The sequence below is a fragment of the Exophiala viscosa genome (genome assembly GCF_022695815.1).
Source record: "Exophiala viscosa unplaced genomic scaffold EDD37scaffold_16, whole genome shotgun sequence".
NCBI classification, from domain to species: Eukaryota; Fungi; Ascomycota; class Eurotiomycetes; order Chaetothyriales; family Herpotrichiellaceae; genus Exophiala; species Exophiala viscosa.
The window spans coordinates 259191-281767 of NW_026944368.1; the positions used below are offsets into that span (position 1 = coordinate 259191).

General features: G+C 51.4%; 7 protein-coding genes across 7 annotated transcripts; 3 read left to right on the plus strand and 4 right to left on the minus strand.

Annotated features, from left to right (window-relative positions):
* The first annotated feature begins 195 nt into the window (after nt 1–195).
* EDD37DRAFT_204022 (uncharacterized protein) lies at nt 196–2262 on the plus strand. Its single transcript, XM_062810208.1, has 2 exons — nt 196–505; nt 567–2262. Exons 1-2 carry the CDS (start codon nt 426–428, stop codon nt 1879–1881), a joined length of 1395 nt encoding a protein of 464 aa, XP_062665566.1. The 5' UTR covers nt 196–425; the 3' UTR covers nt 1882–2262.
* EDD37DRAFT_203965 (exosome complex exonuclease Rrp6) lies at nt 2087–4988 on the minus strand. The gene is made up of 2 exons (XM_062810206.1): nt 4222–4988; nt 2087–4171 (listed from the first exon to the last, which is right to left on the minus strand). Exons 1-2 carry the CDS (start codon nt 4776–4778, stop codon nt 2293–2295), a joined length of 2436 nt encoding a protein of 811 aa, XP_062665567.1. The 5' UTR covers nt 4779–4988; the 3' UTR covers nt 2087–2292.
* Nucleotides 4989–5038: 50 nt separating this feature from the next.
* Nucleotides 5039–6903, plus strand: EDD37DRAFT_204044 (phosphatidylinositol glycan, class W). Its single transcript, XM_062810209.1, has 2 exons — nt 5039–5267; nt 5373–6903. The coding sequence occupies exons 1-2, from the start codon at nt 5160–5162 to the stop codon at nt 6819–6821; spliced, it is 1557 nt and encodes a 518-aa protein (XP_062665568.1). The 5' UTR covers nt 5039–5159; the 3' UTR covers nt 6822–6903.
* On the minus strand, nt 6862–9331 carry EDD37DRAFT_660162 (choline kinase; the record flags this gene model as incomplete). Its single annotated transcript, XM_062819092.1, has 2 exons — nt 6862–6928; nt 7116–9331. 2 exons carry the CDS (start codon nt 9329–9331, stop codon nt 6862–6864), a joined length of 2283 nt encoding a protein of 760 aa, XP_062665569.1.
* Nucleotides 9332–10077: 746 nt separating this feature from the next.
* Nucleotides 10078–12251, minus strand: EDD37DRAFT_642884 (magnesium transporter NIPA-domain-containing protein). Its single transcript, XM_062817392.1, has 2 exons — nt 11326–12251; nt 10078–11263 (listed from the first exon to the last, which is right to left on the minus strand). Exons 1-2 carry the CDS (start codon nt 11774–11776, stop codon nt 10449–10451), a joined length of 1266 nt encoding a protein of 421 aa, XP_062665570.1. The 5' UTR covers nt 11777–12251; the 3' UTR covers nt 10078–10448.
* A 951-nt stretch (nt 12252–13202) lies between these two features.
* EDD37DRAFT_204119 (uncharacterized protein) lies at nt 13203–15597 on the minus strand. The gene is made up of 3 exons (XM_062810210.1): nt 14828–15597; nt 13651–14770; nt 13203–13596 (listed from the first exon to the last, which is right to left on the minus strand). Exons 1-3 carry the CDS (start codon nt 15442–15444, stop codon nt 13294–13296), a joined length of 2040 nt encoding a protein of 679 aa, XP_062665571.1. The 5' UTR covers nt 15445–15597; the 3' UTR covers nt 13203–13293.
* A 3808-nt stretch (nt 15598–19405) lies between these two features.
* On the plus strand, nt 19406–21983 carry EDD37DRAFT_204227 (tRNA-dihydrouridine synthase 3). Its single transcript, XM_062810212.1, has 3 exons — nt 19406–19636; nt 19709–21743; nt 21797–21983. Exons 1-3 carry the CDS (start codon nt 19564–19566, stop codon nt 21882–21884), a joined length of 2196 nt encoding a protein of 731 aa, XP_062665572.1. The 5' UTR covers nt 19406–19563; the 3' UTR covers nt 21885–21983.
* Nucleotides 21984–22577: the final 594 nt, after the last annotated feature.

Consider the following 22577-nt stretch of genomic DNA (forward strand, 5'->3'; position numbering starts at 1 on the left):
GTGCTCTGTTCTGTGCCGGGGTGGTGTTGGTGCTATTATGGCATCTCAGCAAGTGCAAAACAATGGTGGCCTTGGTGGTATCCTGAATTCAATCTTTGTCGTGAGTAGGCCTTTTTGGAATGTCTGGCTATTCAAATGAAATACTTATGGTTTCAGTGAATGCACGAAGAAACAACCCAATCTGTCCTTGCTAATCACCTTCCTCACTTGTCGCTCACTCTTATCCTTCCAGAAAGTGAAGGCAGCCTTATCGTCACTTTTCACTTCAACCTCACTTACCGCCTGCTTGACTTTTTGAGAAAGGCAGTCATCTAGAATATTCACCCCCGCTACATACCCAGGTACATAAACAGTCTCACTTCTTCGACAAGTCAAGACCTCTTGAAACCTTGGTCCCATCAACAAAGATACCCTGCGCCGAAGTCATGGCGACCCTTCCAAGCATAGTGCTACGCACCATTGCCATGCAATTGGTCGATGACCTTAAGGATAACGCCCTGTGCAAGTAAGACTGGTCCTGTTTCTTGAATCTCCTCTGATGGTCACTAACACGCGTGCCTGAGTAGGAAAGCTGTCTCAGTGCTATGCTCACTGCGCCTGACATGTCGGGAACTCGCACAGATGGGGCTTATCAAGACCGTCCTGTTCAGCAGTATCAACCTCTACGCAACGAAGAACAATATGTTGAGAGTCGAGCAGACAGACTTCAGTGCCATCGGGCCGTCTATACGCCAAATCAACTTCTTTCCATCGCCGTACTTCTATAACCTCAAGTTCTCGGATTTCAAGAAAATGCTAGACCTGCACAACGCACAGATCACAGATTCCAACTTGTGTGAGCGCTGCAGTGCGCGTTTGGTCCGGAACAACTTCCAAGAAACATGTGACGGCCGGTACCCTCTTTCCCGAGACGAGATTTTGATGCGTTATCAGTCATACATGGAACGCGCATGCGAAGACAAGCATTCTGCCATTGACGGATGGTTGGCAAAAGTATGGGTGAAGATGCTGCGCTTCTCCCAGTACGTAGACACCATCAAACTATGTCCTGCATCGCAAGCTACATCACAGATGCCCTACCCGCTCGTCCAAGTCGACTGTGGAGAATGCCATACCTGTTGCGAGAACGTCGGCTTGATAGATGCCATGGCTGGAAGCAGCGGAGACTGCCTTTTGACAGCAGTGTACGGCGCTCTTGCCTCCTCACTTCCAATCAAGAATCTTTCCATCGAGTGCGAGCTGATGGATGCCACGACAGCCAACTGGCGTGCTCTACGCTGGAGGACAGCGATACTGGAACAAGTCGAAACCCTGATCATCAAAGAGTTACCCTACGGCATGCGTGGTCATTCAGACGATTCTGCACGAGATGGAAAAGCCTCTGTACTCGTCTCTGACGCTCTGTGGGAAGTCCGCAAGACAGTGCAGCACATCATATTGCTGCGTCGAAGCTGGCCGATGGCACCGAGGCGATCAGACCTTTTGCCGTTTTTCGGGTACAATGGAGAGTTTCCCTGCCTTCGATTCCTCGATCTCAAATCCTTCAACCTCTGGACATCATATTTCACCAGCTTTATCGCCTCCTGCGCTGCTCTTCAGACGCTGTCGCTGGAAAAATGCAAAATTGCCGGACCAGATGGTGAATGGAAGGCTTTCTTCGACAGCGTGCGCGAAAGACCTAGAGCGTTGCACCTTACATTTTACGGAATGGGATCTAAAGACGGCCCATGGGATTTCAATTCTGGACTCGGCAGGAATGCTGGGGACGGGGTCAGCACGTCGGACTCTGCGGCGGGCTTGCAAAAGAGCCTGTTTCTGTATTTATCGAGACTTGCAGGCTGGGACACGGTGCTTGAAGACCGTTTCTCAGAGACCTGGTGATCCAGCAGACAAGTACTTTGCCGATTGCATTGCTTGGACGCCGTAGTGCAAGAGGGGCTTTATTTGGAACGTGGTGGTTGAAAAGTCCACGCTATGTGGTCGTTGAGGCTGGTCCTGAACTCCTACGCGCAAGACCGCGGATACAGACATGGATGACCAACTACCTAAGCTGGTGGGGTTTCAAGGGAGGACAAGCGGCAGATGCAATCAAATCTCTGATGAGCAGAGAGTGCGCATGGAACTGATACATGCTGAGCTCGGAATCGACCATGCAAATCAAGCATAAACTGGCTATGAGACTCTGCACATAGTAATGCCACGTAGCTTGCATATGGCGATGTGGCGTTCACCCAGGCTATTGATGTGTCCAATAGTGCTCTCAAAGCCTTTCTGTACAATGACCGCAGAAATCTAAGACTTGAAAGTCATACTCTTTCCAGCCAATTCCTTGCCCATCTTTCCACGTCTCGCGCCCGTGCTTGCATCCAGCGCCTTTGCAAACGGGTTCATTCTCTTCGCAGCCTGACCATCCTGTTGCGTCGCTTGTGCAGCTGGTTTGAGCAAAGACTCAGCAGCATCATAGTCGAATGGCTGAGCTGCTGCGGCCGCGGCATCCGCGGCATCCTTCTCGGCCTTCTTGCGCGCTTTCTTTTCAGCTTTTCTTTGCTTTTTCGCTTGTCGCTGGGTTTCGTACTCAGGTTTGTCTGGCAGTGGTGATGCAGATGCGTCAGCCGGAGACGACCCATTGGGAGTTGGCGCAATCATGTCCACATCCTCCTCCTCCTCATCATCAGCCGCCTTGCGCTTCTTTGACCGGGAGAGCTCGTTGAGTGTAAATATCTCGGAGGATTTAGGAGCGGTCTGCTTCTGTGTGATAGTTTTGGCGGCAGACGGTGTTGGCTCAGGCAGCAATTGAGTAGGAGCTGCTTCCAGATTGGCCTCGGCGGTAGCTGCTGCAAGCGGCAGAACAGCAGCCAGTGCATTGATTGCGGTCACAGCGTCAGCAGGTAAGTGTGCGTACTGTGGCGCCACATTGCCCCAGAAGTGAGAAGCCGAAGACCGCTCGGCGACAGGCACATCCACATCCATAGGCCCGTCGTGGTTGAGGGTTGGCGTTGCGGCACCGACATCTCCACTTGCTGCCAGGTCTCGTAGAGTGGCACCAAGTCCTTGAAATGTGGTTTGTGGCTCCTTTTTCTCCTTCCTAGGACCTCGACCCGGCCGTGGAATAATCCCATAGACCTCTTCGCTGTGCTTCAGCACTTCCTGGACGGATTTACCTTCAGTGCCTTCGGCCTTGGCTTTCTTGATGATCTCGATAAGTTCTGGGAGGTAGCCCATAATGTTTTTAGTGGCACCCCTGCAAGAGGCATGGAAGTTGAAGGCCGACATTGGCATGCTTTCGGCAACCTGGAAGACCATGTTGTTGGACATGATGAACTGAAGACCCTCATCCAACTCTCTTGCTTTCCGGTCGCGCCATTCGTGTACGGCTCGAAATACACTGAATTGCTGAGGACTGAAGCTGACAGATCGCTGCATCAGAAGCCCGAGCCATCCAAGGGGGCCACGACCTGTTTCCATGTCATAGACTGGACGTTCGTAGACCTGCAGAGCCTCCTTCTTGGATTCTCGAAGGACGAAATCAATGAGGTTTTCGTTGGGAGTTGATGCTTCAACGAGCATATTGCGGATGTTATCGTATATGTTTAGTAGGAAGTGGGTATCTGAGCGTGCATAGTCGACTAGCTCGACAGGTAAAGGTCTGATGCGCCAATCTGCGGTTTGGTACTGCTTTTGTGCTTCGAAGTTTGCGAATCGCTCCAACAGGTGCTTGAGCCCCTTTCCCGGAAACTGTAAAGCAACCGAAGCATGGTAGGTGTCGAAGAGGCCAACGACGTAGAGACCAAGATCACGCTGCAGCCAGATCATATCCATGTTGGAGCCGTGAAATAGCTTTAGGATTTTGGGGTCCGCAAAGACCTCGTTGAGGACTTGCAGATTCTCACGCCATGGCTTCAGCGTGTCAATGATCCAATCCTTGTCTCTTGTGCTGATCTGCATGAGACAGACCATGCCGATGTAAGAGCGCTGGTCATTATGCTCAAGATCAATAGCAATTTCTGTGGCCTGTTTCAATTCCTGCACCATCTCCTTCACTCCTTCTTCAGTATCGATGAATATCGGCTGACTGTCCTCTGCGGGTGTAAATGGTATGGGAGGCTGGATCTGATATACTGAGGCGGGATAGGTATAGTTCTCGATTTCTGGTGCATATGGGTGTTTGTAACTGCATTTCAATTAGCCTCGTTACCCCTCGTAAGAGGTGTCGGCACTCACCCAGTCTGCTCATCGCCGATGCACTCCTCAAGCGGCACTATCGCATGCGGTTTGTTCTGGAGAAGAGCCTTGAAAGGCGCGTTGTCAGCATTGTTGACCTTTCTATCGAACGAGCGCTGCGGCTTTTGCGTGACTGGCGCAAATGCTCTTTGAAAACCCCTGCCAACTCTTCCACTTTGCTTAGGCGACAGTGTCCCATCTTGAGGAGCAGGACTTTGTCGTTTGAGGACACCGGAAACTTCATCAAGTGCAGAGTCGGCTTTTTCGAGAAGATTATCAACCACGTCAACAACACGACGCCAATTGTCGTCAATGCCATCCTGGTTCTGGAGCGTGGGCGGTTTGTTGCCGGTATCTTTGCTGACGGCTTTGAGAAGTTTGTTGGTCAAGCGAAGTAGATGGGCATTCTGACGGTCAAGTGAGCGTGATAGCTTCTCGCTGGACGATCGGTGGAAGCCCAGATCCTCGTTCGCAATTTGTCCCGCGGTCCTCGTCACAGCAACGAGGGCTGTTTGAACCTGACCTTGAAAGGTCTTGAAGTCGGCGGTCAAGTCCATGATTGATGAATGATATCACAAGGTGACCGAGCTCATTACGGGAGACGTATGACTGCGAGCGAAGGCCTGCCGTTGCGCTCTGTCAGTCTCTTCTCTCGTGCTGGCACGAAATTGAAAAAGTCGCAAACATTGAAATCTCCAAATATTTTGGCCTCTCCACATGAAGATCAAGGCCCGGATGATCGACCGTAGGGATAACTTGGGCAGACCATTCACACCTACTATACAGACTCTCTAACTTCGACTACATTAGTATGTCAGTAAACCCAGACAGGAAGGACTTGGCATAAGTTTCTACTGCTTCGAGACAGTATCAAGTATCAATCGCCTCACCTTGAGCTACCTCCCTTCTACTATAGACATGACTCGGCTTAGAGCATCATGACTCCAGATCAAGCAGCGAGCTACAAAGCCCGCAAGGAGGCATTCGTCTCGAACCTGTCAGGCAGCTCGCTGACCGAGATCAACCTGGTCACCCTCGTTGCAAGTGTACGTCCTCAACCCTTCAACCTAGTCTTTCTATACATTCAGCCTTACTATCAGTGACTTATTGCTCTAACACACGGACAAATGCTGAGTACCAGAACTATCTAGGCGGCTGTCCTCTTATGGACAGCTCTGCAAAAACGTCAATCTCTCTTCACCCCATACACGCCCATCGCATTGGCCGCGGATTTCCTACTCAATGTCTGCGCCATTCTCTTCGCAACCACGCTCTACAGCTCCGCGCCCTTGGTTCTGAGCATCTTTCTCATCACCCCAGCAGTACTGCTCCTCACGCTCACCCCAGCGTCATCAAATCCAAACACAAAATCCCGCGCGAACGGGTCAACAACCACGCCGTCAAAGTCGAAGTCCAAAGATCAGACCAGCACTGCCAATGACGCCCCTTTACTCCCAGTCCGGCCTTTCCTCACGCACTATCGCGGCAGCATGATGATAGTGACATGCCTGTCTATCCTGTCTGTCGACTTCCGCATCTTCCCCCGACGCTTCGCCAAGGTCGAAACCTGGGGAACATCCCTAATGGACCTGGGCGTCGGCTCCTTCGTCTTCTCAGCCGGTCTGGTCTCGGCGCGTGCTCTGCTCAAATCGTCGTCACCCAACAAATCAAGTTTCACAGCACGCTTCGTCACGTCAATCCGGCATTCCATCCCATTACTGGTCCTCGGGCTCATCCGCCTCTGGAGCGTCAAAGGTCTAGACTACGCAGAACACGTCACCGAGTACGGCGTGCACTGGAACTTTTTCTTCACACTAGCCTTATTGCCGCCATTCGTCGAGATCGCCGATACCCTGGTGGGCGTCCCGCGGCGTATGCTGGGCGCATCGGCATACGACGTCCTCGCCGTGTTGCTGGCCATCACGTACGAAATCCTGCTCAATATTCCCGAGCTCGATCTCCGGCGGTACATCCTCGTCTCGCCGCGCGGTCCAGACTGGCTGTCCAAGAACCGCGAGGGTGTCTTCTCGTTCATCGGATATCTCGCCATATTTCTTGCCGGGCGCGGCTGCGGCGCTGATGTCGTCCAATTCGGTTCCAAAGTACCGCTCAAAGCCTCACCCAAAGATGCGGACCAACCGTGGTTTCATGCCACCAGACTCGAGCGCCGCATTGTCCTTCGCACGCTTGCCATCCGCGCAGCAGTCTACACTGCCCTCTTCATCCTCTCCACCCACTATATCGGGTTCAATCTCAGCGTGTCCCGTCGCCTCGCGAACTCGCCATATGTAACGTGGGTCGCGGCTTTCAACAACGCCCAGCTCTTTCTCTTCGCGTTGGTCGAGGCATGTGGGCCTGCCTTCTCATATTCCGACAGCGAAAGTGTAAGGTTCGCCACGTCGCGCATCCTCCGTGTCTTCAACAATAATGGGCTTGTCATCTTCTTGCTGGCAAACCTACTGACCGGACTGGTCAACTTGACCGTGAATACACTCGATATGAGCCCCCTTGGCGCGATGGGCGTGTTGATGGTGTATGCGGCGGCCGTGACGGGTGTGGCGTTGGGTTTGGATCACACCGGAATCAAGATCAAGATTTGATACCTAGGTAGCTATCTACCTTACTGTACTATATTGTACTCTACGAAGCCACGGAAATGGTATCTAGATACCTGGTAAAATCTGATCTGTAAACACTCAGAGACGACCTGAGAGCAAGCTCGCAACATTACTACATGTGGGGTGCCACGACACAGTTGCCCCCCCTAATTCGGCACAATCCTGATCCTGTTCCTCAGATCCTCGGGCAATTCCTCCAACTTGACCAAGCCCATCTGCACGCAATCACCCCAGAAGAACATGGCCCGATCCTGCGCGTAAGCGAGGTAATCAAACTCGTCCTCGTGCGGCTCTTCATCTTCACCATTGAACTCAACAATCTCACTGTCGCCTTCACCCTTCTCCGCGACTGCGACATTCTCATCGCCCTCACGATGCGCTTCCTCTTGGATCCTACCTTCGGGTCTGTCCTGCTGGCTCTCCTCTCGCAGTCTCTTATCTTCCTCGTTCATTGGATCGGATAAAGGATGCAGGCGTCTGTTATAGTTTTCCCTTTGCTGCGTGTAGAAATCTCTCGCCGCACCCGCCATCTCTTTTGCCTTGTCCACGGCCGCGCCAGCCCGACCTTTCATGCTCTTTCTCTTCTCTAGCGCGTCCAGCTCGGGTACTTTGGCCTGCACGATGCCCCAAGCCACCCATTGCGCAGAGTTGGCTGCCCTCCAGACTCTAGTCTCTTTCAGCAAGCGTTGGATGTCCTCCTCTTGAGCCTTCTCTCGCTCTTTCTCTTCTGAGTCATAGTCCACCTCCGCACCTGTCCCTGAACCTCCCGGTGGTGCCCTCGCGTCGAGCATAAAATCGCTGATATTTGTCTTTTCCCGCCCCTCCATCTTCGGCGTCGCGCTCGCCGCCGCTGCGAACTGCGGTCGATGCATGACATACGCCCGCACAAACCGGTATTGTTCACTTTCACTGGGATATCTCCTCGTATCACAGGCATGGCTGTACTCGGAATGGTGATAGTTGTAGCACCATTCTGTGAAATGGTTGGCAAACTCCATTCCAACCATGTTTTGTGAAGCATACTCAAAGTCAATAACTACAAGCTGCTTGTGTTGGTTCGCCGGTTGAAGCAGGGGTGATGTGCCTGACGGTTCAAGTCGCATAAGATTGCCATACTGAGTGTCATTGTGTGCAAAAACCAGTTGGTCACGGATCTTTTCCATTCCGCCGCTGTCGGATATCAGGCGTCTGCGATATGCTTCATACGTCTTGCGGAAAACCGGCCATGCAACACCACAAATCAGACCCCTCCGTATGTACCTTGGGTTCACAACGGAGCCGCGTCGAGGCGTACCGGCGTTGGCCTCCGCTTCAGCCAGATGCACTTGATTGTCGAGCCACATGATGACCTTTTCGACACGGTCAACCCATTTATCCCAATTCAGGAACACGGCAGGACCAGCCTCGAGTTCCGACTCGAGTAGCTCGATTCCCTCGTGAAGTTCTCGCATTCGTTTGGCGATCTGCTTGGATGTTTCGGGCATACGCAGATCTTCGGCGGTCAGCGTCCTTGCATGCAAGAACTCCTCGAAACGGCCATTTTCGAACGACCCCAGCATTTTAGGACCAATCTTCTTTCGGGCGAGACGGCGAAGTATCATGAGTTCAGACTCCCGGTCAATCAGGTGTTCGACTTGTGGACCATAAATTCGTAGTAACAGCTGGATGGGACGGCGCTTGGGAACCGGTGCGGGTGCGGCTGAGGAATCAGAAGGAGTAGGAGCAGGATTTTCGTACTCAGACATGTTCTGCGGCGGCCGAACCACGTAGACTGCATTGGTGAGGGCTCCACTCAAGCGGACAACTTCAATGTCTTGAGCTCGATCGATAGGGATTCGTCGCCAGCCTTTGAGCTTGAGAGTATGTGTCAAACGTACAATGTCCTGCTTGAAACGGACCCAATGTTCGTAGTCTTTCTTCTTTCCGTTGTCGGTATCTTCCGTGTCGGCGGCACCACCAGTGAAAGCCATGGTCTTTGAGTTGTCCAAGTGGGCTTCCACGTTGGGCACCAGTACATCATCCCCGAAGAACTCCGTGTCGGAAGATGCAGGGACGACAGAGCCTCGCTTGAACTTCTTAGCTATCGACCCTTTTCGAGCGGGAGAGCTGGACGATTTGTGCGATTGTTTGGGTAAAGATGCTAGGGATGAGGAAGCAAATCCTGAGAGGATTTGTTCAAGCTTGTCCAGGGCGATGTCAGCGTCATTGTCGTCCGGAACATCGTCAGATTTGTCCTCGGTAGGCTGACTTGGTGTTCGGTGATGAAGTGGGTGAAGATAACGACGATGATGGCGATGCTTCCGGCGTCTGTCTTTCTCTTCCTGAAACCAATCGACGACTTGTGAAAGCACAGTCCGTAAATCCGCCGGAGTCTTGGGCTCGGTCGGCGTTCCCACTGGCTCGGACTCGGTCTTGTCGAGGCTGAGATACGACATGGGTTGAAACAGTGAGGCGGAAGAACCACCACGATTGCAAGCTGGGCGGCCGGTCATTTTCTTGCCCGACATACTTGCACGATGGAGTTTGGGGCTTTGTGAGCCGACAAGGTTAGGGGACGGTCCTGCATCGTAATCGTCGAGTCTGGCTGGCTCGATTGTTTCGGGCTCGTCAAAGATGGTCACACCTAGTTCAAGAGAGATAGAGCAAGTCAGCGCCGGGTGCTTCATCGAGTAGATCAACAAGAGACATCGCGAGAAGAGGTTGGGAGTTTAAAAGCCAATGTCCTCCCAGCAAACGCATCGATGCTGGTGTCGCGTGACAATATGGCCATTCAGGCAGGTTCACGTGCGTTTGCTTTCTGGGGTTGGGATAATGGAAAATTGCAGGTACAAAAGGAACGTTTGCCTTGGAAGGGTGTAGATAGACGATTGTCATGGTCAATGTGTGAGGTATAGCGAACAGGATAGCGTACCCTTTTGTGGTCCCGTCCTGGGTGTTTGAGCATCGCGTGTAGTGGTGGGAGAGAGACTAGACGAATATGATGCCATAGTGTTGATGTTGGAGTTGGCCGCCTGGGGGCCACAATTCACCGAAATTGTATCGCCTGTTCGGAATCACGCAGCTTCTTATGAAAGATAAAAGACAGGAGTTGTAGGGGACACACTCATACAGGAATCGAGAGAATAAAAGGCTAAGAAATAACCAGGGACAAACCAAGAAGTGGAAAGGTCCAAAACAGCTCAGATCTTGGTTTTCCACCATTTAATTTTCGTTCAACAGCAACAATCACTGCAATCAATCATATTGACCACGTGCCTCGAAGCCTTGTTGGTCATCTTTTATCGCAACCAACACAGGGTGATTGTCACCACCATCATCATATATACATACCTATACAACTCCCTGGCACCTCTACGTAATGATGTTGTCTGTCCCAATCAGTGTTTGACTGAGCAAACGTTGTCACATTACAGCGACCAGTGTTTCCATGTGTATCTAAGGGCAATTGATACGCTATCCTCAAACAACGCAGCTCATGCATCCAACGCCTGGCCCGTCGTCCATTTCCCATACCTGCAAATGCTGTTTTTCATCGCTGAGACCCGTTCCGATGCATGGTTAACGTTACAAGGAAAATAAAATATCTTTAGTCCGCCCTCATTTTTGCTGTTATCGACTCAAAGTCTTTTGATGTGGCTTGTGATATACCTTTGTCAAGTCGCCGTTGCTAAGAGGAGGACTTCGACTTGCATTCCCGTTTGCTCCTGGTACCTCTTGCGGATCCTCTACTAGATCAGTCAACCCGAATGCGTTTTGCTCAACATCGTAACTGTGCATCAATCCCGCACTTTCGGCGCTCGTTGTCCGTACTCCTCCAGGGGTGTAAGTAAGACTGCTACTCCGTCGATGTGGATCCAGGCTTCGCCTCAACTGCATGCTTCTTCGCGTTTGTAGTTGAGCAAGCGGGTCTGTTGGAATGCCATCATCGTCCGAAATCTTGCCATTCAATAATCGATGTCCGTCTGGATCGCCCCTGGACAAGTTGAGTAGGTAGACACCCGAGAAGATGACCAGAAAGCCGGACAACAGAGAAATGGTGTTGACCGCATCCGTGGTGTTGAAGCCCTGGAACAAGATAAACGACGCACAGAGGGTGGCCGTAGTGAAGGTGACATAGTACAGAGGATTTACAATCGACGTCGAGAATTGGCTCAGCGCCTTGTTGAAATAGTTCATCTGCGTCAAAATGCAGACAATCGTTACAATCATAAAAACATAAGTCGAAGGATGTGAAAACTGATTGCTCCCAGCAAAGGTCAATTTCAGCGCAATGCCAAACGCTTTGACCGACATGACAGAGATCGAGCCGACTGTCGAGCAGATAGAAATGTAAATCAAAGGGTTCCTCTTGCCGTATTGAGGTGCCACCTTGTATATCATCACAGTCGAAAATACAATGGCGGCCAAACAGTAGATGATGAAACCTGTGCAATTCATGGTAAGCATTCTGCACCTCTCACATGGACACATCGGCGCATGTTCTTACCAGGTCTGATAGCGAATGCTAAGATCTGATCCACTGTTTCGATTTCCTTGTCCGGAGGTGCATGCAACACAATGATCACGGATCCTAGGAGACAGATGGCACAGCCTAACTTGCCCAACACGCCCAGCTCTTCGGCCAAAAAGTAGGAGCCCAAAACGGCTCCAATGAGCACACTGAGGGCTCCTAACGGTGTCACCAGAATCGCAGGTGCAAAGGCATATGCAGCGAAGTTGGCAACCTCGCCCAAGATCAGGGACGTTATACCGGCCCACCATAGTGGTGTCTTTAAATATGCGAAACCATCTCCTTCGAATCCGTGTCTTTGTGCCGCATCGTTCAGTCCTTTCTTCGTGATGACAAAGCTCGTGCCAATTGCCAGCGTCGAAGTGATGGCCAGACCGAGGCCAATGTATTTATCTTCCAACATGTTGAAAATGGGCGCGTCGCTCATGATTGCGGCGGTTGGCGCCGATCGCGATTATGGCAGGGGTGGGATGTTTCCGCTCCTTATGTCGCGCTGGACAAGATGTAGATTTTCTCGATCGGAGGAAGGCTGAGGGCGCCGACTACGAGTAGTTACCGCATCCGAACGATGCAGGTTGTAGGGCAATGATCTCGAGGCCGTTGGACAGGTGGCCGATCTCCAAGGCTTGTGCTGGAAGTGTTTCGGAATAATTCTGCTGGAGGATTGCGATGGGATTTCGAGATTGTAATGAGGCAGAACGAGCGACGAGTTGCAGAATGGACGAAAGACTGGGCGCGACAAGATGCAGAGAGGATGCTCGAAGGAGTGAAGCGAGGTGGCCGCGGTCTCAAAACGACTGCAGTGTTTTGTAGAGACAGCACTCCGTATGGCCAAAGAAGGGAACAAATCGCCAGGGGCAGACAGGGAGCGGGCGCCGGGCATGCATGTCCTTTCTTTTCCCTTTGGGCCCTGCCCTCCGGCGCCCTTTTTTCCGTTACTTTACGCGCGTCGAATCACGTCCTCGATGCCCACTGGTTCCACTAGCAGCCGCTGCTGCGCCGCCCTCCCGCAAAGAGGCCAAATGGCACAAACGCCATGAATTCATCCATTGACATTTTTGACATGTCTCGAAAAGATACACTCCTGCCAGTTTGATCACGCGAGTCACGACACGGCTTCAAAACATTGATCTCTCGTCCTTACAAGATAGCACCCTAACTGGATGTTCGCAAGTCTAACCACAATGGTTTTTTCTGGCAGCGAACGTGGCTATATGGAAGTTACAGAAGCATCTAAGAAGTCGCAGCAGCGATGTCCAGTACCCTTTCAATTTACAAGAGCCCGATCTAGTCTTGTTGCCAGACAATCGCTGGAACCTGGCGCCATAAACTCCAAAGCTCCTCATAGCAGGAAGTGTCTATGCAGAACTGCATGATGATAGCCTTCCTGTGATAAAGCCTTGTCATCGCGACACATCCACTCTTGGTAGTAGAAACTACCTGTGTGCATCACCATCGCCAGGAACTTGAGACATGCCTCCCAGATAATGCTCTCTGACTCGAGAGACTGAACAAAAGGGGGTATCTCAGATCCTCCAGCGTCCTCGTCCTTCTATTTCGTCTTTTTTTGAAACTTGAACGCCGCTGTCCGCCCATGCAAAATCGACTTTTTTCGTAATCCACAAACCGAGTCTCTATGCTGATTTCTGTGCTCGTATCCAAGACACAACTCTACGCCGTCATCGATAGCCTCTTGCATAGATTGCCTTCCGTGAATGCACCGATCATTAAGTAAAACATTTTGCAAGAATCTTCCGTTCATAAACAGGCAATTCCGCCTCTTCTTCAAGCCCGGGGAAGCGTGCAGGGCCTCTCTGCTGATCAGGCCGTGATCCGCATCATTAGTACGCAAAACTGGGTATAATAGACTCCTGGCGGCAGCCAATGCTAGCCAACGGGGTCGGAAAGGATATGTTCATCACTGGTAGTGACCCAGATATCATCTCACATCATGCTTAGATCTCCTTGGAGTCCAGCTCCCATGTTCCCGCCACCCATCATGTTGGGCATCCCCAATGTTGAACCTTTGTTCGCATTCAGCTGTAGTTCTGGGTTGCATGGCGGAGAATGCGTCTTGTGGTATTTGAGTCCATTCAGATTCTTGTAACGCTTCTGGCAAACGTCACACTTGTAAGGCTTTTCCTTTTCCATACCCTGTGTGCCAGGATATGGCGCTTGAGTATCTGGGTCGACGATGGAAAATGTGCCATCCCCATTTTCGTGGAGTCGTTGGTTGTTATGCCCATGCTGCATACAGGGTTAGGACCAAAGGAAACATGAAAGATCAGGGACACGACTTACAGCTTTGTGGTATTTGAGGCCATTCTGGTTTTTGTACGCTTTCTCGCAACCAATGACAGGGCACCGGAACGGCTTCGGCTCCTCGTGAGGAGCGATGTTCGTTGTGGTATCGGGTAATCCAGCCTGAGCTTGACGTTCACGGATGGTCCGGGCTATATCGCTATCAGGACCATACTGCCCGGACCCCAATCGACTGTGGATCACATTCTGTCCTTGCATACCTTGATTGCCATTCGAGAAGAGTCTTTTGGCTGGCTCGTCGATACAAAGATCAATCATATCATTATTCATGCCGAAACCAAAGTTTCCAAAGTTAGGGAGACCGTTGAATAGGTTGTTGTTAGACATTGTCATGTCATCCATGCCGTCCATGAGCCCATCATCCAGCTCGCCAGGCGTGCCCGGTGCTGAAGAGTCCGGGGTGCCGCGATATGCGCTTTGGAGATCCTGAAACTGTTGCATTGGATTGGCCATGAGGGTGGAGGAAGCGTTGTTGCCTTGAAAGGTGGATCGACCAGCCGTCACGGGGGTGTTGGGAGTGGACTGACGATAGGCTTGATGTCCTTGCATCATGTTTGTATTCAGTTGGGGAATCTGTGGTTGCGCGGAAGTGTTGAATGAGGTTTGAGGTGAAGTTTGATTTTGATTCTGAGTGTACAAGTTTGGTGGTGGTGTCGTCTCGTCGGCTCCGTCAATGTCATCCATCTCCATATCTTCAACCGTGTCCATGTCAGGTATTGTCTGAAGCGTGCTAGAGAAGCCCGTCTGCCGCTGGGTGTTTTGTGGAGCAACCTGCTGCGAACCAAACGGCCGACCTGGAGCATTCTGAGATGTTTGCTGTTGGCTTCGCTGTTGAGCTTCTTGTTGGACCTGGGCTGCGGTCGTAGCTGCAAGTGCTGCTCGGCTGTCAGGCAAGGGTTGTTGGTTGTTTCCAGGGTGCATGGGATCTTTCTGAGCATGGGCTTCTTCGTAGTGCTGCAGCAGATCATGGAGAGTTGGTAGTGTTAGGCCACAGCAGGAAAAATCTTTCATGAAATTGGCTTCGAGTTTGGGTAGGTAAGATGAGGAGTGATAAGACGGCGAGTTGAAGGTGAAAGGTGAGGTCCCGGATATCATCATACTATTCACGTCAGGACGATACAGGACACAACGTGGCGCTTTCGCGTAGGTGACTTACTCATCTCTGATCCAACTCCCTACAGATATTCCTCCCCAGCTCATGCCCTGGTTTAGGCTCTGTGCTATGCTTTCGCGTCTGGCCTGTTGATTGTTGGACGCTCCCTTCATTGAAATGGGTCGAGCACCACGCTCGAATTTTGCAAAGTCATCGGAGGCATTGGAGGGCATTTGGGGGATTGCCCGGTTGAGCGCGGTTTCTGGGTGGAGGTTGGCCATTTTGCGTTTCTCTTCACTGTCACTACGTTGCAAGGCTGAGGTCAAATTGGACGGCTGATTGCCGCGCGGTGAGGTTGAAGTCTGTCTTGTCGATATGTTAAGTGGGTTGGCAGCACTCGCCATGCCCCGGGCTGGTGGCGATGCGCCAAAGGTCGGAAAGGTGCTGTCGTTAAAGTCAGGCTCGAGCAGAGATGTGTCGAGGCAGAGCCTTGTGGTAGTCCGTCCAACGCTGATGGGTTTCTTGGACCACGGAAGACAATCCTTCTCTGTCTTCTTTCCAAGCGTAGGCCCGCTGCCGACCGGGGTAACGGGAGTTGTATCTCGGGAGGTGAACTGCGACTGATCACTCGGAGAAGGCGAGTGATGTAGTGGCGGAGGACTTTCTTCGTAATCCAACATAGACTTTTCAACAATGGTCTTCCTTATCTACAAAGAACTAAGGAGCGGCCTCCTTTGTTGCGTATGTTGATTAGAAGGCGGTGACGTTATGGGCCCGGGCTCGGGTATTGTGAGGCGCGGTGTGAAACGAGTCTGACGGCGGCGGAAATGAGCGACGGATGGGACACAGAGGAGCCTTGACACGAGGCTACTGGCACAGTATGGCGGCGTATATCCTGGGATAAGGTAGAGGTGATTCTCAAAGGATATCGTGGTAAGGTTAGTATTGAGAGGAAGAAGACGATGAGAAAGGAAGCCAAGTGTAATAATGGCAGAGTCGAGTCAGGACCAGTTTGGTAGCCTGGTGGTAGCCAACCAACTAGTGAGGCCCGAGGGTTTAGCCTTTTGGGCGAAACTCGAAAGCACTGATGATGAGCGCGAGCCTACGAGTGGCAGCCCTGGCCTACAGTTACAGCCGGCCAAGGGTCTCTTAGGCCCAGGATTAATTTGTGGATATCTTTCCATCATTTCCGCTATGCATTTGCCCGTCCATCCTCCATCGGACCCCTCGCCCACCCACCGTCCCACTCTCTCTTCCGATTCAAGCTCGCTGGAGGCTCCATCGCGTGTGATTGCCTGCATCGGAGGGCGGGATATCTTCAACAACAAACACCAGGATGCCAGATTTATGATCGAATTGACTGACCAGATGCAGACCAAGTCATGGCTGTTACAGGTAATCTGGCTGACTTGGTTCCCCAGGTCGGCTGTTTGCTCCAGCTGTCGCTTGAACAAAAGACCGTCACTTTATCGGTCACTAGTCAACTAGTAGCGAGCATTGACGCATGATGTCGCATATGCTCGACAGCCATTACATCCATAGGGAGGCAATCACTGCACAGAGCCTTTCTTTAAGCGGTAAATTCAGCATATATCCGAGGACTAGCCTAAGTCGGATCGATGTGTTAAAAGGGCGTGCTTTTGGCTGTCATCTTGCATACACAGTACAGCTTTGAAGGCGACGAGGCAGGCTTACTGATTCTTGCTCGAACCAGGCATCTTGCCAGACGGCATGCTTGCCTGGTTGGGCGCAAGCTTTCCCATGCCCAAACGTTGGCATGCGTACGACACAATTGTTTGCTGTTACATCCCAGTCTGGTTGGCAGTCCAAGAGAATAAAGCTGACAGATGACAGGTAGAATGACGGTTCTTCTACTGGGGTGGCTTCATCGATCGTTGCTTTACGGATCTCTTCAGCAATGGAAGGGGTCCCGACACAGTACGCCTTTGGAGTCTCTCATGGACTACTGAATTATGGTTTGTACAAAACAAAATCCATCCTCATCTTCAATGCTCAACAAGACTCCATCAAGAACCTTGCACTATAACCAAATCCTTCCCTAGTGGGCCGTCCGGGAGTCAATTTCGAAGTTTCGAGGTTGAAGCGTTGCCAATCCAGCGTAGGTGCTCCTTCCGGCAAGGTCCTTACGAATCGTCAGTCTGGATACTTTACCCACATATATCATCTGCAGGACCGTCGGACAGGGCTCTTTCTTCCACAAAGGCGACTATCACCCTATCGGTATTAGTCCAAACTACTCCTAGTCAGAGTGGGTGTAGGATGCGTGCCCCCAACCAGTTCCGATACTTCATGTACTCGTATCTGCGGCGCCCAGAGAGTGCGTGTCCGTGGTGTGCATGAACAACTTCATATCACCAAATACGACTCGTACAGACATGGAATGCAGCATCTTCCAGAGATCCCATGGATGTGTCACGTGGCAAGTCAGGTCCGCGGGCTTCTCGAAGCTGGATGTTGACCTAGTGCATTCGGATGTGGCTGTGGCATCCCTCCTTCGTCAGACCATGACGACTGCTAATATGCAAAATCGCTGCAATCCTATGCGAAAGGATTAACCTAGCAGGTTGATGCCATCTACGAAGGTACTTATCTCACTCCTCGTATCAAGGAAAGATAGTTGTTGCTATCAAGCCTGCAAGACTGCCATCAGGTTGAGGTGCCATCATGATTCGTTCATGGTGATGCAAAGGACTGACATTTGGGTTAATTAGGCGTTTGGCCAAGGCCTAAACGAGCCTTGTCGCCATTTGTCGGTGTACGGCAGGTCGGCGGTCAGACCTCGAAAGCCTAAGTTAAGGGCTACGGAGGACTCCCGCATATGTGAGTTCTCTCACCCACTTTCTCGATAAATGATACGGACCGACGTACCGAGCTACTGTCAGTGTCATTTCGGCCTCCTGCCCCGGAATAACTGCAATTATGGCATTGTTATTGTTTCCATTTGAGCAATGATTGGAACAGGACAAGAGCTAAACGGCGGCACATCTGGAATGAGGCCGATCGACGCAAAGCTTTCACTCAGCGTTCCGGATGTTTACTGTTTTGGCTGCCGCAACGACTTGCTGCCAACGCCTCACATACCAGCAGCGTAAAATTTGTTGGAAAGGAAGTGGAAAACATGACTAATAAATCACTCGATCAGACGCAGGTACGGGCGACGGAGAGCGCTAGATGTCCGGATGAAGGCAAGACGTTGCCCTTGGACTCCAGCAATCTGGGTCGAGGGGGGCGCCCCTCCCGTGTAAAGCGTCGACGTTGGAGCCCCGAGTGTCTGAAGGAAAACTGTCCCGAGAAGCAAACAAAAATCGCTGTCTATGGCTGAAGTCAACACGGTGCCGCCCGTGAAATCTTCATTATTAGTTAATCGTGCCCAATCTGGCGAGCGTGGGCGAGCTCCGGCGAAACCCGTTCATCTCGGACATGTGCCCAGGTACGTGGACACACTGCGTAAGGCTGACACCCTCGAGGCTGTAGCCTGCCGAGGCATGGCGAGGCCGAGACATCCGTGCGTGGCAACTGGGAGCCTTGTCACCGTGAAGGGCTTTTGTTCCTCGATGTACGATGTAGTACTCTTGACTGTTGAAAATGTACATTTTGGCCACTGTCCATTTCCCATTTCCAAAGGCATTCGAAGCTCTGCCAAACGAAATCCACCCGGGCTCCGGCGATATTTCGTCGATCACCAAGACAATAAATGAGCTTCGGAACTGCCGATCATGACGAGCTATAGGAAGCATAGACAATTACCGAGTGACTACGATTACAACGCCAATTGGCCCGTTCTGTGCCAAAGCTATCATGGTCTTTAAATCTCGAGTCTATAAGTGAAGGAACACCAGCCACGAAGGTACGCTTGTGTTACTCAGCTAGCATAGTCGTGTCAGGGTGTTCATGCACCACGGATAGACACATAGATCAAAGGGCACTTGTCCAGTGTATCCTGCCAAATTGACGCTTCTGTGGTACAACTGCAAGCTGACACTGACCTTCTAGAACTCGTCTGTATTATGATGCCCACCGTTGCCCCCCTCTCACCTGGTCACCTGGGCAAGCCCATCCTAGACGAGAGGTGTCCACTGCTACCGAAACAGGACCAGTGGCACGCGAGCAATAAACAATAATTATCAATCTGAAATCCACGGTGCAACAATACGACCTCGTACTATGGTCGCCGGCCTTTTCAAGATGACCCTGCATGAAAGATTGCGCGTCAGGCGCTTGGTGTCGCCCTGAGGCCATGCCATGCAGTTCTTGGGCAGATCATGAGCGGATGGTAAGAAGGAAACAAGTGCATTCTCACCTGAACCAAATTGACCTGAATGAATAATACCGTGCAAGTTTGACATAGTAATCGCCTTCTCAGGTTCTCTACTTTGCAGAGAGCGCTAGTGAGAGGGCCTCGAGGAATAGGTGGCGGCAAATCTTCGGAGTCTCCGAATTCACTTCGGCTTGGCAGGCGCCATTCCTACATTGGTTGTCTCAGTTCTCAGACCCATGAGGCTCACGTGACAGTGCATAGGCACTAATCCTTTTAGCTTAGACTCGTTTGGCAAATAATTCTGCTGAATTTTTTGATTGGCTCGCCAATCCTGCTATATCTGTCTGAGAACTGAGACAACACATTAGTAACTTGCCTTGACCTGACCTTCGATTCGCTGACAACCAACTTTACTTCATTGCTTGCTTGATATACGTGCTAGTCGTTGCGGCAGTAACCCCTCACATTATAGATGAGTGGCTCCGACACAAATTGAGGCCTGACAAGCTGAAATCGAGAAATGGCCGAGACTACTTCAGATCAGGCTCAGCCACCGGTGAATGGTGGCTCAGATGTCCATTCTGCCACCTCTGGTAACCTTCAGACTGCAATTGCTCAGGCACAATCTCCATCCAAGCGCAAGGCTGATGACACGGACGCTGTAGACTCGAAGCTTGATGCTAGAGACGACAAGCGTCGTAGAGGAGCAGCACCTGTCAAAGAGGACTATCTAATCAAGGCACAAGATGATGTGCTGGATCCAAAACCGACGGGGAACGAAGCTGACGATGACGCTGCCGAAGCTTTTCATCACCAGGACAGACAACCTGCTGGTCAAATGTACTCAAAGAACAAACGTCGTGACAAAAAGACTGGACAGAACAAAGCTCGCGACTTTGGAAATTCAAGAGACGAGGTAGGCTTATGTTCTACTCGCGTCCACAAACCTGAATTCTCGCCCGACCCGTGTACGTTCGGGGACAAATGTCGTTACGAGCATAACGTACGCAAGTACTTGCAGGAACACAAGCGTGAAGATCTAACCACCTTCAATGGTCTTTGCCCGGTCTGGGACACGAAAGGCAGGTGCCCCGTGGGCTGGAAATGTCGTTTCGTCGGGTCTCATTCGAAGGAGATCGACCGAGGTGATGGTCGGAAGGAACTTGTACTGCTAGAAGACGAAGAGCGAATGGCAAAGTATTCACAAACTTCGACCGAGGAGGAAGAGGCTGGTGTGGCGAATATCCTCACTCCTGAGCAACGGATCCAATTGACCAAGAAGAAAATCTCAACTCCCAAGTCGGATAAATTCTTGAAGTGGCTCGAGTCGCAATCTCAAAATACCTCTGCTCAAGGGCGCGGGCGAGACAACAAAGTCGGGCCGGATAATGGCACAATGCGCAACTCTTCGTCGCCAGAGCCTGGTCCTGGTCCAATAGAAGCCGGTGGGGAGGCCAAAAGAGACGCCAGAGCGTCATTCCAAGATCCTCCGCTGCGGCCGTCCGAGAAGCGCAAATTGTATTTTGGAGTCGAGACGCCAGTCCTTGCTCCCTTGACAACTCAGGGCAACCTACCATACAGGAGATTGTGTAGCTCGTTAGGAGCAGTGTTCACCTATTCTGAGATGGCCATGTCCTTACCCATATTGCAGGGCCAGAAATCTGAGTGGGCGTTGATGAAAGCACACGAATCGGACGTGCAACCACCAACATTCACAATGAAGAACGGCGAGAACATCGTGTACGACTACAAACAGAGTCAAGATCTCTGCTTTGGGGCTCAGATTGCTGCCAATAAACCGTGGTTAGCCATTAAAGCCACAGAAGTGTTGACAACCTTACTTCCAAAGGGTCTACGCGTGGTCGACCTCAACGTGGGTTGTCCCATCGACCTGGTCTACAGAGACGGAGCAGGTTCAGCACTCATGGACACACCTCCCAAGCTGGAGAAGATGTTGCGAGGCATGAACGCCGTCTCCGGCGAGACACCCGTCACGGTCAAGATTCGTACTGGTACGAAGAACAAGCAGCCAACTGCGCAGAAGCTGGTAGAAAGACTTGTCCTGGGCAGCGAGCAGAGCGGACGTGTTCCTTGCGGCGTTGCAGCCATTACACTGCACGGCCGAACAAGAGAGCAAAGATACACGAAGTCGGCTGACTGGGATTACATCACCGAGACGGCGGCATTGATCAAGAATCTCAATGCGAAATCGGACGCCCTGGCTGATACTATACACGAACCGGACGAGCGCGACCAACCCAATGGACATCAACGTTCAAGGAATGGCAAGGTCTTTTTCGTTGGAAACGGTGACGTGTATTCTCACGAGCATTACTATGACCACATCAACCACGCAAAAGTAGATGGAGTCATGGCAGCCCGAGGAGCACTGATCAAGCCTTGGCTTTTCGAAGAGATTGCAGCAGGCCAATACCTTGACAAGTCATCGTCGGAAAGACTGCAATTTATCGAACGATTCTGTCGGTATGGTTTGGAAGCATGGGGAAGCGATGAGATTGGTGTTGGACAGACTCGACGGTTCTTGCTGGAATGGTTGAGTTTTGCATGTCGCTACGTGCCGGTCGGATTACTGGAGTATCTGCCGCCCAACATTCAAGATCGGCCTCCACGATACAGGGGCAGAGATGAGCTAGAGACTTTGATGGCCAGTGACAACTTCAAAGACTGGATCAAGCTGAGGTAAGAAAGGGTTGCAAGCGTCTGTTATCTTTTGAAGCTAATCTGGACGACAGCGAGATGTTCCTCGGGCCTGCACACAAGGACTTCCGATTTGAGCCCAAGCATAAATCGAACGCCTATGACACCCAAGCAGAGGGATGACCAACACGAAGACTACGAGATACGCAATATGCCCATCACCGGTTATCAGCGGGTTATCTTGATGCTGCGTTGCCACGCAGGCATGTAATGTGTCTCAAAGAACGACCAACCCACCAGTACCCCATATCTAGCTGCTTACGAAGGATGTAAATTGGGGATTCCCATTGATCCTGGCGCTGACACATCTCCTGCCACCCATGCATGACTCCATCCTTCACATCGCCTGTGGGACCTGGTCATTTCGATCACTTAGTGAAGGTTCTGGTCCCTGGATCATTCATGAAGTCGCACGTGTGCTATGTAGAGAAAATCTGGACCTCGGCTACTGGCACATATCCAGCCAGCCCATCTTGAATGGCACCGTATCTCTCTCCGTATCGCGTATCTGGTTTATGCTTTTTCCATCTCATCTCCATCCAAAGTTGGACCAGAAGAACATTATCAACAGACTGCAACGGAAGTGGCAAGCTACAGTACTATGGTGAACTCCAAGCCCAAGATCCAACAACGTAGCCTAGTTTGATCATTTCCGACCAACCACACCTGCACTCGCATCCTCACGCGGTAATCAATATGACCTGGATGCGAGGCGTGCAAAGCTAACCGGAGGCTAACTCGACTTGGTAGGCCGGATGGGCGCCTCAAGTCTGTCAATGACCCGTGTGGGGAGCTTATGGGAACTCCATTCAATAC